The sequence below is a fragment of the Mixophyes fleayi genome, chromosome 2 (genome assembly GCF_038048845.1).
Source record: "Mixophyes fleayi isolate aMixFle1 chromosome 2, aMixFle1.hap1, whole genome shotgun sequence".
NCBI lineage: Eukaryota > Metazoa > Chordata > Amphibia > Anura > Limnodynastidae > Mixophyes > Mixophyes fleayi.
In genome coordinates, this window is record NC_134403.1 from 370,962,696 (window position 1) to 370,979,785 (window position 17,090).

General features: G+C 40.1%; 1 protein-coding gene across 2 annotated transcripts in view; it reads left to right on the forward strand.

The window, feature by feature from the left end:
- LSAMP (limbic system associated membrane protein) overlaps positions 1 to 17,090 on the forward strand; it is a 524,444-nt gene that overhangs the window by 307,415 nt on the left and 199,939 nt on the right. For both annotated transcript variants that reach the window (XM_075197389.1, XM_075197390.1), the window contains exon 3: positions 15,584 to 15,709. In XM_075197389.1, the coding sequence (XP_075053490.1) occupies positions 15,584 to 15,709 (126 nt within the window). The remainder of the gene's footprint in view (positions 1 to 15,583; positions 15,710 to 17,090) is intronic.

Sequence of the window (17,090 nt, forward strand, 5' to 3'; positions counted from 1 at the left end):
TAGCACTCCTCAGTGTTTTTGGGGTGTCCTCCCTAATTGTGCATTAATATTTCTGGCTGTCAAAAGTCATATCTGTCAGCAGTATCTACTCAATAATTTGTAGCACTCCTCAGTGTTTTTGGGGTGTCCTCCCTAATTGTGCATTAATATTTCTGGCTGTCAAAAGTCATATCTGTCAGCAGTATCTACTCAATAATTTTTAGCACTCCTCAGTGTTTTTGGGGTGTCCTCCCTAATTGTGCATTAATATTTCTGGCTGTCAAAAGTCATATCTGTCAGCAGTATCTACTCAATAATTTTTAGCACTCCTCAGTGTTTTTGGGGTGTCCTCCCTAATTGTGCATTAATATTTCTGGCTGTCAAAAGTCATATCTGTCAGCAGTATCTACTCAATAATTTGTAGCACTCCTCAGTGTTTTTGGGGTGTCCTCCCTAATTGTGCATTAATATTTCTGGCTGTCAAAAGTCATATCTGTCAGCAGTATCTACTCAATAATTTGTAGCACTCCTCAGTGTTTTTGGGGTGTCCTCCCTAATTGTGCATTAATATTTCTGGCTGTCAAAAGTCATATCTGTCAGCAGTATCTACTCAATAATTTGTAGCACTCCTCAGTGTTTTTGGGGTGTCCTCCCTAATTGTGCATTAATATTTCTGGCTGTCAAAAGTCATATCTGTCAGCAGTATCTACTCAATAATTTTTAGCACTCCTCAGTGTTTTTGGGGTGTCCTCCCTAATTGTGCATTAATATTTCTGGCTGTCAAAAGTCATATCTGTCAGCAGTATCTACTCAATAATTTGTAGCACTCCTCAGTGTTTTTGGGGTGTCCTCCCTAATTGTGCATTAATATTTCTGGCTGTCAAAAGTCATATCTGTCAGCAGTATCTACTCAATAATTTGTAGCACTCCTCAGTGTTTTTGGGGTGTCCTCCCTAATTGTGCATTAATATTTCTGGCTGTCAAAAGTCATATCTGTCAGCAGTATCTACTCAATAATTTTTAGCACTCCTCAGTGTTTTTGGGGTGTCCTCCCTAATTGTGCATTAATATTTCTGGCTGTCAAAAGTCATATCTGTCAGCAGTATCTACTCAATAATTTTTAGCACTCCTCAGTGTTTTTGGGGTGTCCTCCCTAATTGTGCATTAATATTTCTGGCTGTCAAAAGTCATATCTGTCAGCAGTATCTACTCAATAATTTTTAGCACTCCTCAGTGTTTTTGGGGTGTCCTCCCTAATTGTGCATTAATATTTCTGGCTGTCAAAAGTCATATCTGTCAGCAGTATCTACTCAATAATTTGTAGCACTCCTCAGTGTTTTTGGGGTGTCCTCCCTAATTGTGCATTAATATTTCTGGCTGTCAAAAGTCATATCTGTCAGCAGTATCTACTCAATAATTTTTAGCACTCCTCAGTGTTTTTGGGGTGTCCTCCCTAATTGTGCATTAATATTTCTGGCTGTCAAAAGTCATATCTGTCAGCAGTATCTACTCAATAATTTGTAGCACTCCTCAGTGTTTTTGGGGTGTCCTCCCTAATTGTGCATTAATATTTCTGGCTGTCAAAAGTCATATCTGTCAGCAGTATCTACTCAATAATTTGTAGCACTCCTCAGTGTTTTTGGGGTGTCCTCCCTAATTGTGCATTAATATTTCTGGCTGTCAAAAGTCATATCTGTCAGCAGTATCTACTCAATAATTTGTAGCACTCCTCAGTGTTTTTGGGGTGTCCTCCCTAATTGTGCATTAATATTTCTGGCTGTCAAAAGTCATATCTGTCAGCAGTATCTACTCAATAATTTGTAGCACTCCTCAGTGTTTTTGGGGTGTCCTCCCTAATTGTGCATTAATATTTCTGGCTGTCAAAAGTCATATCTGTCAGCAGTATCTACTCAATAATTTGTAGCACTCCTCAGTGTTTTTGGGGTGTCCTCCCTAATTGTGCATTAATATTTCTGGCTGTCAAAAGTCATATCTGTCAGCAGTATCTACTCAATAATTTGTAGCACTCCTCAGTGTTTTTGGGGTGTCCTCCCTAATTGTGCATTAATATTTCTGGCTGTCAAAAGTCATATCTGTCAGCAGTATCTACTCAATAATTTTTAGCACTCCTCAGTGTTTTTGGGGTGTCCTCCCTAATTGTGCATTAATATTTCTGGCTGTCAAAAGTCATATCTGTCAGCAGTATCTACTCAATAATTTGTAGCACTCCTCAGTGTTTTTGGGGCTTCCTCCCTAATTGTGCATTAATATTTCTGGCTGTCAAAAGTCATATCTGTCAGCAGTATCTACTCAATAATTTTTAGCACTCCTCAGTGTTTTTGGGGTGTCCTCCCTAATTGTGCATTAATATTTCTGGCTGTCAAAAGTCATATCTGTCAGCAGTATCTACTCAATAATTTGTAGCACTCCTCAGTGTTTTTGGGGTGTCCTCCCTAATTGTGCATTAATATTTCTGGCTGTCAAAAGTCATATCTGTCAGCAGTATCTACTCAATAATTTGTAGCACTCCTCAGTGTTTTTGGGGTGTCCTCCCTAATTGTGCATTAATATTTCTGGCTGTCAAAAGTCATATCTGTCAGCAGTATCTACTCAATAATTTGTAGCACTCCTCAGTGTTTTTGGGGTGTCCTCCCTAATTGTGCATTAATATTTCTGGCTGTCAAAAGTCATATCTGTCAGCAGTATCTACTCAATAATTTGTAGCACTCCTCAGTGTTTTTGGGGTGTCCTCCCTAATTGTGCATTAATATTTCTGGCTGTCAAAAGTCATATCTGTCAGCAGTATCTACTCAATAATTTGTAGCACTCCTCAGTGTTTTTGGGGTGTCCTCCCTAATTGTGCATTAATATTTCTGGCTGTCAAAAGTCATATCTGTCAGCAGTATCTACTCAATAATTTTTAGCACTCCTCAGTGTTTTTGGGGTGTCCTCCCTAATTGTGCATTAATATTTCTGGCTGTCAAAAGTCATATCTGTCAGCAGTATCTACTCAATAATTTTTAGCACTCCTCAGTGTTTTTGGGGTGTCCTCCCTAATTGTGCATTAATATTTCTGGCTGTCAAAAGTCATATCTGTCAGCAGTATCTACTCAATAATTTGTAGCACTCCTCAGTGTTTTTGGGGTGTCCTCCCTAATTGTGCATTAATATTTCTGGCTGTCAAAAGTCATATCTGTCAGCAGTATCTACTCAATAATTTGTAGCACTCCTCAGTGTTTTTGGGGTGTCCTCCCTAATTGTGCATTAATATTTCTGGCTGTCAAAAGTCATATCTGTCAGCAGTATCTACTCAATAATTTTTAGCACTCCTCAGTGTTTTTGGGGTGTCCTCCCTAATTGTGCATTAATATTTCTGGCTGTCAAAAGTCATATCTGTCAGCAGTATCTACTCAATAATTTTTAGCACTCCTCAGTGTTTTTGGGGTGTCCTCCCTAATTGTGCATTAATATTTCTGGCTGTCAAAAGTCATATCTGTCAGCAGTATCTACTCAATAATTTTTAGCACTCCTCAGTGGTTTGCGCTCAGAATGGATTCAAAGCAGTCCACATATGATCTAAATGAGCAACCAGGTTCTGTCACCAGTCCTGATGTTAGTGTTCCCAGTACGTCATCTGGCCAAGGCGATGTCAAACAACAGAGTGTTTTCAAATTAGTGCAAAAAACAAAAACCAAAAAAAAATTTACTGTATTGAAGCGAAAAAGAAGTGTAACTGAGCAAAAGTTAAGTGACGATAAAAAAAAAATTGCAAGCATGCCATTCTACACACGCAGTGGCAAAGAGAGAATGAGGCCTTCACCTTTGGCTATTAGTGGCAGATCCCAAAAAGTTACCCAGGCTACAATTGGTGCACAACTACTGTTACGCGTCAAAGCTGAGCTGCAAGATACCAGTGAGGCATTACAGGAGAATATTTGCTCTGATTCACAAATGACAACAATCCCTGTGGAGAGTCCATCCAACAGTGGGATGTCTAATCGTGAGCATTCTGCTGATGTGTGCCTTAATAGCCCGAGTGTAGCCGGTGATACCCAAATTGAGGATGCCACTTTGGAATTAGAAGAGGATGAGGGGGAGATTTGTGTAGGCGACGAGGGCGCTAATGAGGATGTTGATGAGGATGAGGTTGTTTGTGTAAGTCCTGCACCAGTGGCAGCAGTTCTGGCACGTGACAAGAAAAAGGCCATTGTCATGCCTGGGCATAAAACAAAAAAATCCACTTCTTATGTGTGGAATTATTTCTACCCAAATCCAGACAACAATTGTATAGCCATTTGTAGTGTATGTGAAGCCACAGTCAGTCGAGGGAGGGACCTTAACCATCTTGGAACCTCGTCTATGTTACGCCATTTAACGAGAGTTCATGGCAAAGTGTTGGGAAAAGCTGAAAGTTCTTCCCAAAAGAATACAAGCACTCCCTCATCAGCTAAGACCCTCCGCTCACCGACATACCGACGGCTACAAAATACACCCACCACACCATCCTCATCAATATCCTCAGTAGCGCTCGGAGTTAGCCCGGCATCCCACTTAAGGCTGGATGACTCCGGCACTATTATTGATTCCTCTGAAGAAAGCGTTAGTCCTGCTGCTGCTGTTGCTGCTGCTGGGGGTGAATCGTCATCCCAGAGGCAGGTGAATAAAATGAGCAGTCCTACATTTCAGCAATTAACTGTGAAACAATCATTTGCGAGGGGAAGCAAATATGACAGCAGTCACCCAGTCGCCAAGCGAATCACAGACGCCATGGCTGCAATGTTAGTGTTAGATCTGCGTCCAATCTCCACAATAAACGCAGCTGGTTTTTCACAGTTAATTGAGGTTTTGTGTCCGCGTTACAGAATTCCATCGCGACACCATTTCTCCCGTAAAGCTATTCCACAACTATACCAAAAAGTGTGTAAAAATGTAGAGATTGCGCTGAAAAATGCCATTCTGCCCACTGTTCACTTAACCACAGATATGTGGACAAGTGGAAGTGGCCAAACCAAAGACTATATGACTGTGACAGCCCACTGGGTTGGTCATTCACCTTCACCAGCAGGAACAGCAGCAGCATGTACACCACTACGTAACATTTGTCACAGGCAGGCCACTCTTTGTATCACCGGCTTCACTAACAGGCATACGGCTGACAATTTGTTACGCAAACTGAGAGATGTGATTGATGCATGGCTTATACCACTCGGACTCTCCCCAGGGTATGTCATTTCAGATAACGCCAACAATATAGTGCGAGCATTACAGCTGGGTGATTTCCAACATATTCCCTGTTTTGCTCACACCATCAACTTGGTGGTGCAGAGCTTCCTACGAAATAACCGTGAGGTGCAGGAGATGCTTTCGGTGGCCCGTAAAATTTCAGGCCATTTCAGGCATTCAGCCACAGCATGTAGGAGATTACAGCAGCTCCAAGAGCAGTTTAACTTGCCCTGCCACCAACTTAAGCAAGAGGTGGTAACTCGGTGGAATTCCACCCTGTACATGCTTCAGAGGATGGAGGAACAGCGCAAAGCCATCCAAGCATATTGCACAAGTCATGACATTGGGAAAGGAGGGGGGATGTATTTCACTCTTGCACAGTGGGGAATCCTTTCAGTGCTGTGCAAGGTGCTGAAACCATTTGAAGTTGTGACATGTGAGGTCAGTGCAGACTCTGCTAGTTTGAGCCAAGTCATTCCTTTAATTAGACTATTGGAAAAGCAGCTTGAGAAAATGAAGGAGGAGCTGAAAGCAAGCAATTCAGCAAAGTATGTTGGCCTTGTCGATCAAGTACTTAATTCGCTTCACAATGATCCTCGAGTTATTAAGATCTTGAACTCGGATCAGTACGTTTTGGCCACTGTGCTTGATCCAAGGTTTAAAACCTACATTGAGTCTTTACTTGTAAATGAGCGAGATGTGAACTTTTGCAAGGAGCTATTGCTCAGCAAGTTGGCCGCTGAACTGGGCCTCGGCTTGACGACGTGTCCTCCTTCACTTTCTCAAGCTGTTGCTCGTAAAAAATTAAATTTCCAAAAAAGAAGCAGGGAAGACACAGGGGGCAGACGAGAACAATTTAACATCTGGGCTGGTTTGAAGGATTTTTCAAAAAAAAGTGTCACTTTGCCCATAAGTCCATCCAATATGAGTATAAACATGCAAAGGATGGTGGAGGATTACTTTCAAGAGGTAGTTGATATGGAAATGTCAGACAGTCCCTTTCCTTACTGGGAAGAAAAGCAAGCCATTTGGAAACCCATGTACAAACTTGCTTTGCAATACCTAAGCTGCCCACCCTCCAGTGTGTACTCTGAACGAGTGTTCAGCACAGCAGGGAACTTAGTCAGTGATCGCCGTAGAAGGTTACTTCCCAAAAATGTGGAGAAAATGATGTTTATAAAAATGAACTACATCTTCCACGAGGAAGGCCTTCACCATCCAAGACATCCAAGCACTGACTGTTCTCTAATGGCGGATTCAAGCGGCGATGAATTGATAGTCTGTGATGATGACGTACACACTGATGAGGGTGAGGATGAAGCTGAAGATGATGCCGATAACATCTTTTTAAAACTTTCTATGTAAGTGTAGGGTGCAATCTACCCCCAAAGAGGAAAGGGACTTGTGGCATTTCCATATCACATACCATCTTGAAAGGCTGCTGTTAGGGCAATTTATCCTTAAGGGTAGGGTGTCATAGACAGAGTGACCCTAAACTGGCTTTGTCCATTTTTCATAATATTGTACAGTCTATAATGGCTGAATTTTTTAGTATTTTATACAAGTGGAGGGGGGCCTAGAGAGACAGAAACCAAACTGGCTTTCTCCATGTCAATTAATATTGTACAGTCTATAATGGCTGAATTTTTTGGTATTTTATACAAGTGGAGGGGGGCCTAGAGAGACAGAGTGACCCCAAACTGTCTTTCTCCATGTCAATTAATATTGTACAGTCTATAATGGCTGAATTTTTTAGTATTTTATACAAGTGGAGGGGGGCCTAGAGAGACAGAAACCAAACTGGCTTTCTCCATGTCAATTAATATTGTACAGTCTATAATGGCTGAATTTTTTGGTATTTTATACAAGTGGAGGGGGGCCTAGAGAGACAGAGTGACCCCAAACTGTCTTTCTCCATGTCAATTAATATTGTACAGTCTATAATGGCTGAATTTTTTAGTATTTTATACAAGTGGAGGGGGGCCTAGAGAGACAGAGTGACCCCAAACTGTCTTTCTCCATGTCAATTAATATTGTACAGTCTATAATGGCTGAATTTTTTAGTATTTTATACAAGTGGAGGGGGGCCTAGAGAGACAGAAACCAAACTGGCTTTCTCCATGTCAATTAATATTGTACAGTCTATAATGGCTGAATTTTTTGGTATTTTATACAAGTGGAGGGGGGCCTAGAGAGACAGAGTGACCCCAAACTGTCTTTCTCCATGTCAATTAATATTGTACAGTCTATAATGGCTGAATTTTTTAGTATTTTATACAAGTGGAGGGGGGGCTAGAGAGACAGAAACCAAACTGGCTTTCTCCATGTCAATTAATATTGTACAGTCTATAATGGCTGAATTTTTTGGTATTTTATACAAGTGGAGGGGGGCCTAGAGAGACAGAGTGACCCCAAACTGTCTTTCTCCATGTCAATTAATATTGTACAGTCTATAATGGCTGAATTTTTTAGTATTTTATACAAGTGGAGGGGGGCCTAGAGAGACAGAAACCAAACTGGCTTTCTCCATGTCAATTAATATTGTACAGTCTATAATGGCTGAATTTTTTGCTATTTTATACAAGTGGAGGGGGGCCTTGAGAGACAGAAAGCAAACTGGCTTTTTCCATTTCTTTACATATTTAACTATAAGTGTAGGGTGTAATATACATTCAAAGACGATGGCTGCATTGCCAATATGCATAGATGGAGAGGAAGACAATCTGTTTTGTGTGTAGAATAGGCCTACCAACGAAGAATTAAACTGTTTTTTTGGATGATTTATTACCTCAACAATTAGATTACTTGTCTCTAAAACAGTTGGAGCACTAAATTGGGTTAATTTAGGCCCAAAAACATGGATTTTCCCAAAAAATAGCAAAACAAAACCAAACAAAACCAAAACCAAAACCAAAACACGCAATGGCGGTTTTGCAAAACCAAAACCAAAACCAAAACACGACGGTAATCCAGATCCAAAACCGAATCCAAAACCAAAACACGGGGGTCAGTGACCATCTCTACTCCCAACTGTCCTGATTTCAGCAGGACATTCTCGATTTCAGGGTTCTGTCCTGCTGTCCTGCCTAGGGATATGTTTGTCCCGTGGACGGGAATGTTGGGGGAAGGGGCGTATCTAATGGGCAGCCTAGCTTTTTGGAGACAAACCTGTGGGGAGGTAAGTCTGGATGTCTCCCACAGTCACTTTCTTGTGGGTACATTGGCTTTTCATCAAACCAACCCTGGTGTAGATTTTTGTTACTGCAGTCAGGGTCAGCAGAAGCTCTTAGATGACCTTGTCGTTGACCACTCCTCCCCATCGCTCCTTACCTTAGCAGGTGGGGTACAATCCTTTGCTCCTCATCTTTTGCACAGGTCCATACTCCCAGGATATTACAGCCATGGAGAAGCGGTGGGTGGCAGCCTCACACGTAAGGGGCTGTCTGCCATTGTTCCTCCGTGACAGCGGTAGGCGCTCAGTGTTGTGGCTCCACAGGGACATTAAAAGCTCTCAATAAGTTACACTAGGTTCAGTATTTTAGTCATCGTCTAAACATAACCCTAACTTTTGCCTAATAGTAGCACCGGCCCTGTCTGAAGTAGATAAATTTGACTGTAAGCTCTACTGCCGCAGAGACTGATGTGGACATATAACATTCCCTGGTTGTACAACACTCCAGTATATGTTGGTGCAAAGTAAATAAAATAATAAAAATAATATGGTTATTAATCTTTGTTATATATATTACACAGTAATACAAACAAATTACATGTTTAAGAACTGGATAAATAAATTGTCTAAATTAGAAGAGGCATAATTAACAGCTTTATCTACATAAAGAGTCATAGGGCTAGATTTACTAAACTTCAGGATTGAAGAAGTGGAGATGTTGCCTATAGCAACCAATCAGATTCTAGCTTTAATTTTTTAGAATGCACTAAATAAACGATAGCTAGAATATGATTGGTTGCTATAGGCAACATCTCCACTTTTTCAAACCCTCCGTTTAGTAAATATACCCCATAGACTTCCTGTTGCACAATATTTTCTTCAAACTATTTCACAAGTTTGGAATGTTGTGACAAATTCTCACATTTTAAACTACAGTAAACAATTCAAGATAAATTCAAGCAAGGTCAATAGTTCTGAACATATTTGAGTTTAAATGGTTACATTATATAGGTATTCTGTCAACAGTGACGTTGAACTCCAAACTCGAAGACAATAATGTTAGTTGCTCATATTTAAAAATCGGAAAGAGTACTATAAAATGTCAACATAGAATAATGAAGATGATTGAATTGCATTTTCACATTCCAAAGACAGATAAGAGCTGGGACGATGACGGGCAATAATTTATGTTGTGTGGTGCGGTTAGGGTAGGACTGGAAACACTTACAGCTAAAATCCACTGGCGAGACGCGCAAAGCTTTGCTACCAAGGAGGAGTAGTTTTGAAAATGTCACTTCAATGTAGCTACAAATATACCCCATTTTCTGTAGTCACTGTATGAGGAAGAGGTGAGAGACAACAAGAAAAAAGGAGGTCCAACTAAAGAAAGAAAGTATCCTCCATCTCCTGTACTTCTTCTGTACCCGCCGCATTTCACTGTATAAGAAATCTGGTGATAATTGCAAGGCGTATGAGAATTCTGGGTAAGGAAAGGAAGGTAAAAAACTTTTGCCACCTTACCTCAAGGTGAATTGGCCAGTATTGACCTCAGCTGATGGCAAAACGCGTGGCACCACAAATACCTTAAACTGTTGATCTAATATGAGAGGGAAATTAAAGGTACAAAGTCCATGGGATCTTTTGCCACACAATACTGTTTCACCTTTATAAAGATAAGTTGGATTTTAGTGTTTTTGTAGTATATACAATATAGTAGTGTTCCATGAAAGGCACATGGTAGAGCCACATTTTATCGCTGAGCCCTCGGTCTGTCTGCTACGGTTTCCAGGTTCTTTTGCCTCTAGATACATAAAAAATCTTGGAAGTAATTATCCCGGTTATCCTTGTGCAGCGAAAAATATTACTAATCAAATACGTGCCATAAAAGTAAGAAGAAGCACGTTAAAAATTATGCAAACTGAAAGCATAAAAACAATGTTAATATTTTGAATAATTCAAAACATTTTTTAAACATTTTAACCTCAAGGCAGTGAGCACAGAGCACGATGTAATTATGCTTGGTAGCTGTATATAATTGAAATTCCTTAGGGGAAAGGAGAACTGTCTTTTATATTGCAGAGCTCAGCATGGCATCACAGAGCATTTAATGGGAATGAGGCACTCTCCCTGTTGGGTACAGTGCACCATCTATCCATCTGTATTATATTCCTTATAGTCGATTTATTTGGTACCACCCTTTGGAGAGCAAATACAGGTAGGGTCTTTTTGAATTGTGCAAAGTGGGAAAGTGAAGTGAAAACGCTCTTTCGTCTCATGATAGTTTTTGTGCAGATCTGCCTGTTTCTACCAGTGCTAGTCCCCGTTCCGATACTGATATCGCCGACACTGACTAGTGCGACATCAAAATTTCAAAGACTAACAGGGCGACATGTCAGAAATACAGATTTACCATCAGACACACACAGAACATATCCGACACGGCTTGAATAAATTGCGACTACAGAAAAGGCCGGCTGTTGAAATTGATGTCACTTCAAAAGGCGACACAGACATTTCTGGATTTAAAGCGGCAATGCCAGGACCCGCCGCAGTGTAATCTAATCTAAGGGTTAGGATTAGGGTTAACATTAGAGTCAAGCGCTGGGTCCTCTCATTGCCGCTTTCAAACTGAAATATCAGTATTGGAATAGCGTACCACTCGCGTTTCTCCAAGGAAGGGCGCACATTTGAGAGCCACGTGGGCAGCATATGCTTGCGGGGGTACTTATACACCTTCTGATGGGAAAATTTGAACCCGACATCACCCTTGCTGAGTTCTGGATAGACAAGTGAATGTGTTTTATGTAGCCACGTGCAAAATGTATTTCCGGACATGATTATAAAGATTCCAATGAATTAATGGGGCAGTTCTTACTCAGTAATATTGTGGACCTTGTAGTGATATTTTTGCTCTATCCACCTTGCGCATTTCCACCCGGACACGTAATCCTGCAAAACTAGACACGGATTCATTTTGGGGGGATAACAGTGAGGTGTGAGCCTGGACTGCAAAGATCCGAGAAGGCTTATTTGCTCACGCAGAAATACACTGCGCTTTTGAACATTCGTAAATTTTCTTTAATATAGGATATTAGACATTATATAGAGGGTGGTAACCAATACAAGCGTTATTTATTAAAGGTAGCTAACATGAACCAAGGTGCACAGTAACCACAAACCCTCACTTACATCGATGGAAAGATGGGATAACATTCTAAGCAAATGAAAGACAGACTGAGCGGCATTCTAGGAGTATAAACAATGATTCAATTATGGCAAATTAATGGAGCCTTTAGTCACACAAATAAAAAGTAATAACAGTGTATTTGCAATTAAGGTTTCATAATTCTGGTTTTCAGGTACCTCAGATAGGTGCTGGTTTGAGGTTTTATATCGGTGGAAACAAGTTCAATGATTAAGGTCTCATTAATGTACAGATGAAGCAGCATTTATTGCTACATTTGACTAAACATTTCTTAGCGCCACTGCTTACCCTTTTTCACATAGAAATGAATTGGGATTAGCTCTGCCTTGTAACCTAGTACATAGCAGATTATGTAGTTAAATTTACTTGTAGAAAAGTTCATTCTGCAAGCAAAGTCCTGAAAATATTACTTGACGTAAGGCGCAATGATCCCTCTAAACTGAGCGGTCTTGAAATTAAATAGTTAAAGGTTTCATGTAAAGAAAACTCCATGTTGAATGAGAATTGAGAATACGCTGTTCAGTGTAGTCCTGCACAACATTATCTATTTTTAACACTGTCCATTCCATACCATACCATAATTTAATCCAATGATTATTAAGCCTTCCATCAGACTACCCTGCCAGAGGATTTTACAGTGTAGAGGTGAAATAATAAGTGCTACACATGAATTTGTCTCAATAAATCTGCCACACATCAAAAAGAGCTCCTGAACTATGAGGCTCCAAAAGGGGGCAGGTGGAAGTAGGATCTTGTCATTCTAAGAGTGGCTCAATTTCCTAGGGAGGAAGGTCTGGCATAGGAGATGTGAAAAAGAATCATATAAGCCACCTAGGGGCATATTCTCAATGACCTTGGGAAGTCATTGTATCCCCTTGTTTTGCTACACTAAACTGGAAAACGGCATACAAAATCTACATACAACCCAGCATAAAGTTGGGCTCAGAATATAAAATATACAGTATATTAGGAGCATGCTTTGTGGCAAGGCCCTATATGTGTTTATGATGACACGTGATATTCCGAATTTCTTAAAAAAAACAAACTACACGTTTGGTATAATAAGACGCCGGGAGGGGACGTTCTGTTTACTCTGCAGCAAGCAAAGCAGAAAATGATTTTGTTTCATTCCTGACTACACACGGTTCCCAAAGCAGAGAAAGCGAAAATGAGAGAGACGAAATAAAATAAAAAAATGATTTCGACGGAAGACCAAGAGAGGAGCTCAGGCGCCGATAGAAATGAATCAGACCAGAAAAATGCAGGCAAAAAAAAATAAATAAAAAAAAAAATAAAAGAAAGAGGAACAGCTTCCAGGAACACAGATATGTTTATATATACAGTTCGCTCTTTTCAACTCCGGACAGCTGTTAGAGTCAGCTCGAGTTATAAGAAGATGACAGCAGCGTAAGACATGGGGAATGGTGAGGGCAGCAGGATATGTAAGCCAGTCGTAATTGAATAGTGAAATATTCACAATAAAACTTCAGAAAGTTCTTCAAAAAGTAATATCTGATCTCTGTTTATCCATAAAGAATTGCTATTATCTAAGGCTCCTATGCCTCTCCGCTGCCGTTGGACACCGGTAAACGGTGGGTGGTCGATAGAAAAGAATAAGGCGACTCTATTGAATCCTAATGTGAATGCAGTCCTAGAGTGAAGTCTTTCAAACACCTTAGGAGAAAGAACACGATGCTTCAGTACAGATCCTCTCGGAGATAAAAGCTGGAAGAATAGACCGCCTGCCATGGACAGAGGCTCTTAATGGTAACCCAACGCAGCACAGTAAATAGAGAACCACTAAACCACTATAGATACAAGTTGTCTTATATAATACACCCACATGGAACATTGGCAAGATATATATGTAAGCATTCCAGGAACGAGGCAGAAATGGAGATATTTCAGATAAAGCCGTCAACGTGGGGGGAGGACTTTATTCCGCAGTTTTCAAGTCTAATAAATGGATACCTTTCACACGCACACACACGTGTACTTGCTTTCCCTTTCCCTCCTAACATATACATATAGACACGTGTACACAGAGAAAAAAGACTGATATGACCCATATGCAAGCACACATTATTTCTATCCTTATACATACACACTAAAGGTTCCCTGTAGTTCAGAGTTTGCATTAATTACAGGGTTGATATCATCATCATTATCAACATTTATTTATATAGCGCCAGCAAATTCCGTAGCGCTTTATAATTGGGAACAAACATTAATAATACAATACTGGGTAATACATACAGACAGAGAGGTAAGAGAACCCTGCTCGAAAGCTTACAATCTATAGGACAATGGGAGTTAGAAACACAAGGGCATGTGCTACATCATATTGCACAATGGACCAGCCAGACTGCAAAGGTAAAAGTACTGAGTGGGCTGTGTGTGTTGTAATGTTGGTCAGAGGGTTGTTGTCTTGCGTTAGCTGTGTAGAGGATGGCAATAGGCTAATCTAGGGAAATTAAGATGATGGTTGAGGAATATCATAACCTTGTCTGAAGAGGTGGGTTTTCAGTGAACGCTTGAAGGTTTGAAGACTAGAGGGAAGTCTTACTGTGCGAGGGAGGGAATAACATATGATAACATATGGGGGTAACTTAGAAGCATAATGGGGTAACACGTTACTGGGATGTAAGCTGGAAAATCACTACTGAGAGTAGTCTAGTAATATATTATAACATGGTGTCTGTTAATCTATAATGTATTATCTGTACTGTGTGTAAGCATTTTATATGTCATGTATGTGTTTTCGATGTTATCTTTGTAAAGTTAAAGATTTTGCACCTTGCGTTGGTTTGTATGCTTATATAACTGAGAGAAGGGACAGATGAATGGTTTGTTTATATTGATAATGCAGTCTAATAAAGTAGATGATAGACTGGTATTTATTTACTGATAAACGCGTGGTGATCGGCTATATAATACTTGGGTGGTATACAACCCGGAAAATAGTGAAAAAGTTGCAAAATGCACCATATGGGCAGCATGGTGGCCTAGTGGTTATCACTTCTGCCTCACAGCACTGGGGTCATGAGTTCAATTCCCGACCATGGCCTTGTCTGTGTGGAGTTTGTATGTTCTCCCCGTGTTTGCGTGAGTTTCCTCCAGGTGCTCCAGTTTCCTCCCACACTCCAAAAACATACTGGTAGGTTAATTGGCTGCTATCAAAATTGACCCTAGTCTCTCTGTCTCTGTCTGTCTGTGTGTGTGTGTGTGTGTGTGTGTGTGTGTGTATGTTAGGGGATTTAGACTGTAAGCTCCAATGGGGCAGGGACTGATGTGAGTGAGTTCTCTGTACAGCGCTGCGGAATCAGTGGCGCTATATAAATAAAGGGTCATAATGATGATGATGATATGCCAATGACTAAAGTTATTACTAAGATCAAAGGCGTTGTATCATTATTATGGCAGAACACACGGTATCATATTGCATTTGGTCAAAATGGAATTAAATTGGCCAACCAAGTCTATACATGTATGACCTGCTTGTGTTTGTGTTTTAAAATAAGAGCTCTTTTCAGCAATTCATAAGCTAAGACAGCACCAGGGTGGAATCTATCATCAGACAGTAAAACTGTAGGAAATCCATTTTTTTTCTAAAATCAGTTATTTTGTGCTAATAATGAATAAACTGAGTTTTACAATCATCACCACCATTTATTTATAAAGTGCCATCATATTCCACAGCGCTGTACAGAGAACATTTCTCACTCACATCAGTCCCTGCTTCATTGGAGATTACAGTCTACGGTCTCTAACACACACAAACACACACATCGAAACTTAGAAACTCCACACAGATAAGTTGGTAGAGGAACGGGAAATTAACTCATGACCCCAGCACTGTGAGGCAGGAGTGCTAATAAGATAAGAGCTCAAAGACAATGCAGTATCACATGAGTAACTAAGCCAATAATTAAGTTTGTGATGTGTTCTCACGCGTTTGTGTCCTCACGCGTTTGTGTACTCACGCGTTTGTGCTTTCTTCTCAGTGCCACCAAAGATCTCCAACATCTCTGCAGACATCACTGTGAATGAAGGGAGCAATGTGACTCTGATGTGCATCGCCAACGGGCGCCCGGACCCAATCATTACATGGAGACACCTCAACCCAACAGGTAGACACATTTCCACATGTTTCCTTATACCACCAGAGTGTTCCTCTGGGAGGGAGTTGGTATTTTCCTAAGAGGAGCAGTCTTAAAAGTGTTGGGTACGGTTTTTAGATGGTGAGAATTCCGACAGCGAGGAGACCTACAAATAGAAAGCGAATTTAGGAAAAACGATTTCAATCTAAATAGACTTATCTGAAAACTGACGCTGCACATCTCCGATGCACCAGCATGCTGACCGCAACTTCTTCCGAATGAAGACCTCTCCGGCACTAAACTTTGACGTTATTGCGACTTATTAATGTTGATTTAAAGCGGCAATGTCGGGTAAAGTGTTTAAACACTTAACCTGCAGAGTCCCAACATTGCCCCTATAAATAAACATTAATAAAGTTGTGATGAAGTCAAAGAGTAGTGCCGGAGAGGTCTTGATTCGGATGAAGTTGCGGTCAGCATGCTGACGCATCGGAGATGTGCAGCGTCCGTTTTCAGATAAGTCTATTTAGATTGAAATCGTTTATTCCTAAATTCGCTTTTTATTTGTAGGTCTCCTCGCTGTTGGAATTGTGGTAATCGTTTTGACAATTACCACTATCTTAAAAAAGCGCTAATTCAAAAATACTTAACGGGTGATATCACCTTCAAAATACTTTGATTTATTGGTTTGTATAATGCCCACCTGCAACTTTAACTCAATACAATGTTTTCTCTTACTAAGGCTTCCATATCTCCCAGACACCTTGCTTTATATATTTTCTTGCCTTTGAATACGACACAGAGCTGCTCTCTGAATCTAGCTGTATAGAATGCAAGGAGCGCGGCTGTATTTGTGTCATATTCAAGGGCATTAAAAGGAAGCAACTCTTCCTGGATGATATAAAGATTTAAAGATTTTATTGAAAAGCCCAGAAGGGTCCAGGACAGTTAAAATAATGTAAAAGTTGGAGTAAGGAATGTACAGAGTCACCTGCCAGTGGATACATCTTTTATAATGAATTGTCTGTCGCCCTCTTATCTTCACTAACACCCCTTTACTTACACCTGGATCATTGTTTGCATTTAGGAGGGAGAAGAAAGATATAGGAAACAATGGAATGAAAATGTAAACAGTCAATAACACAAAATAAATGGACTCAGATGTCAGTATAATATTATGTGGGCTGACATATCCATTTTAACATTAAACTAATCAATAGTCTGTTCATTTATTTAAGAATAGTTTCTCTACAGCAATGTATTGTATTTACTTGTTTTGCCTAAAATATAATAATGTATTAATGCAAACAAATTGGAACAACAAGTTGGAGATGAAAAAGATTAACATTTAAGCATTTTTGTACATAACATTTTCAGTTTGTGTTAATGAAACTTAAGAAATATTGCCATT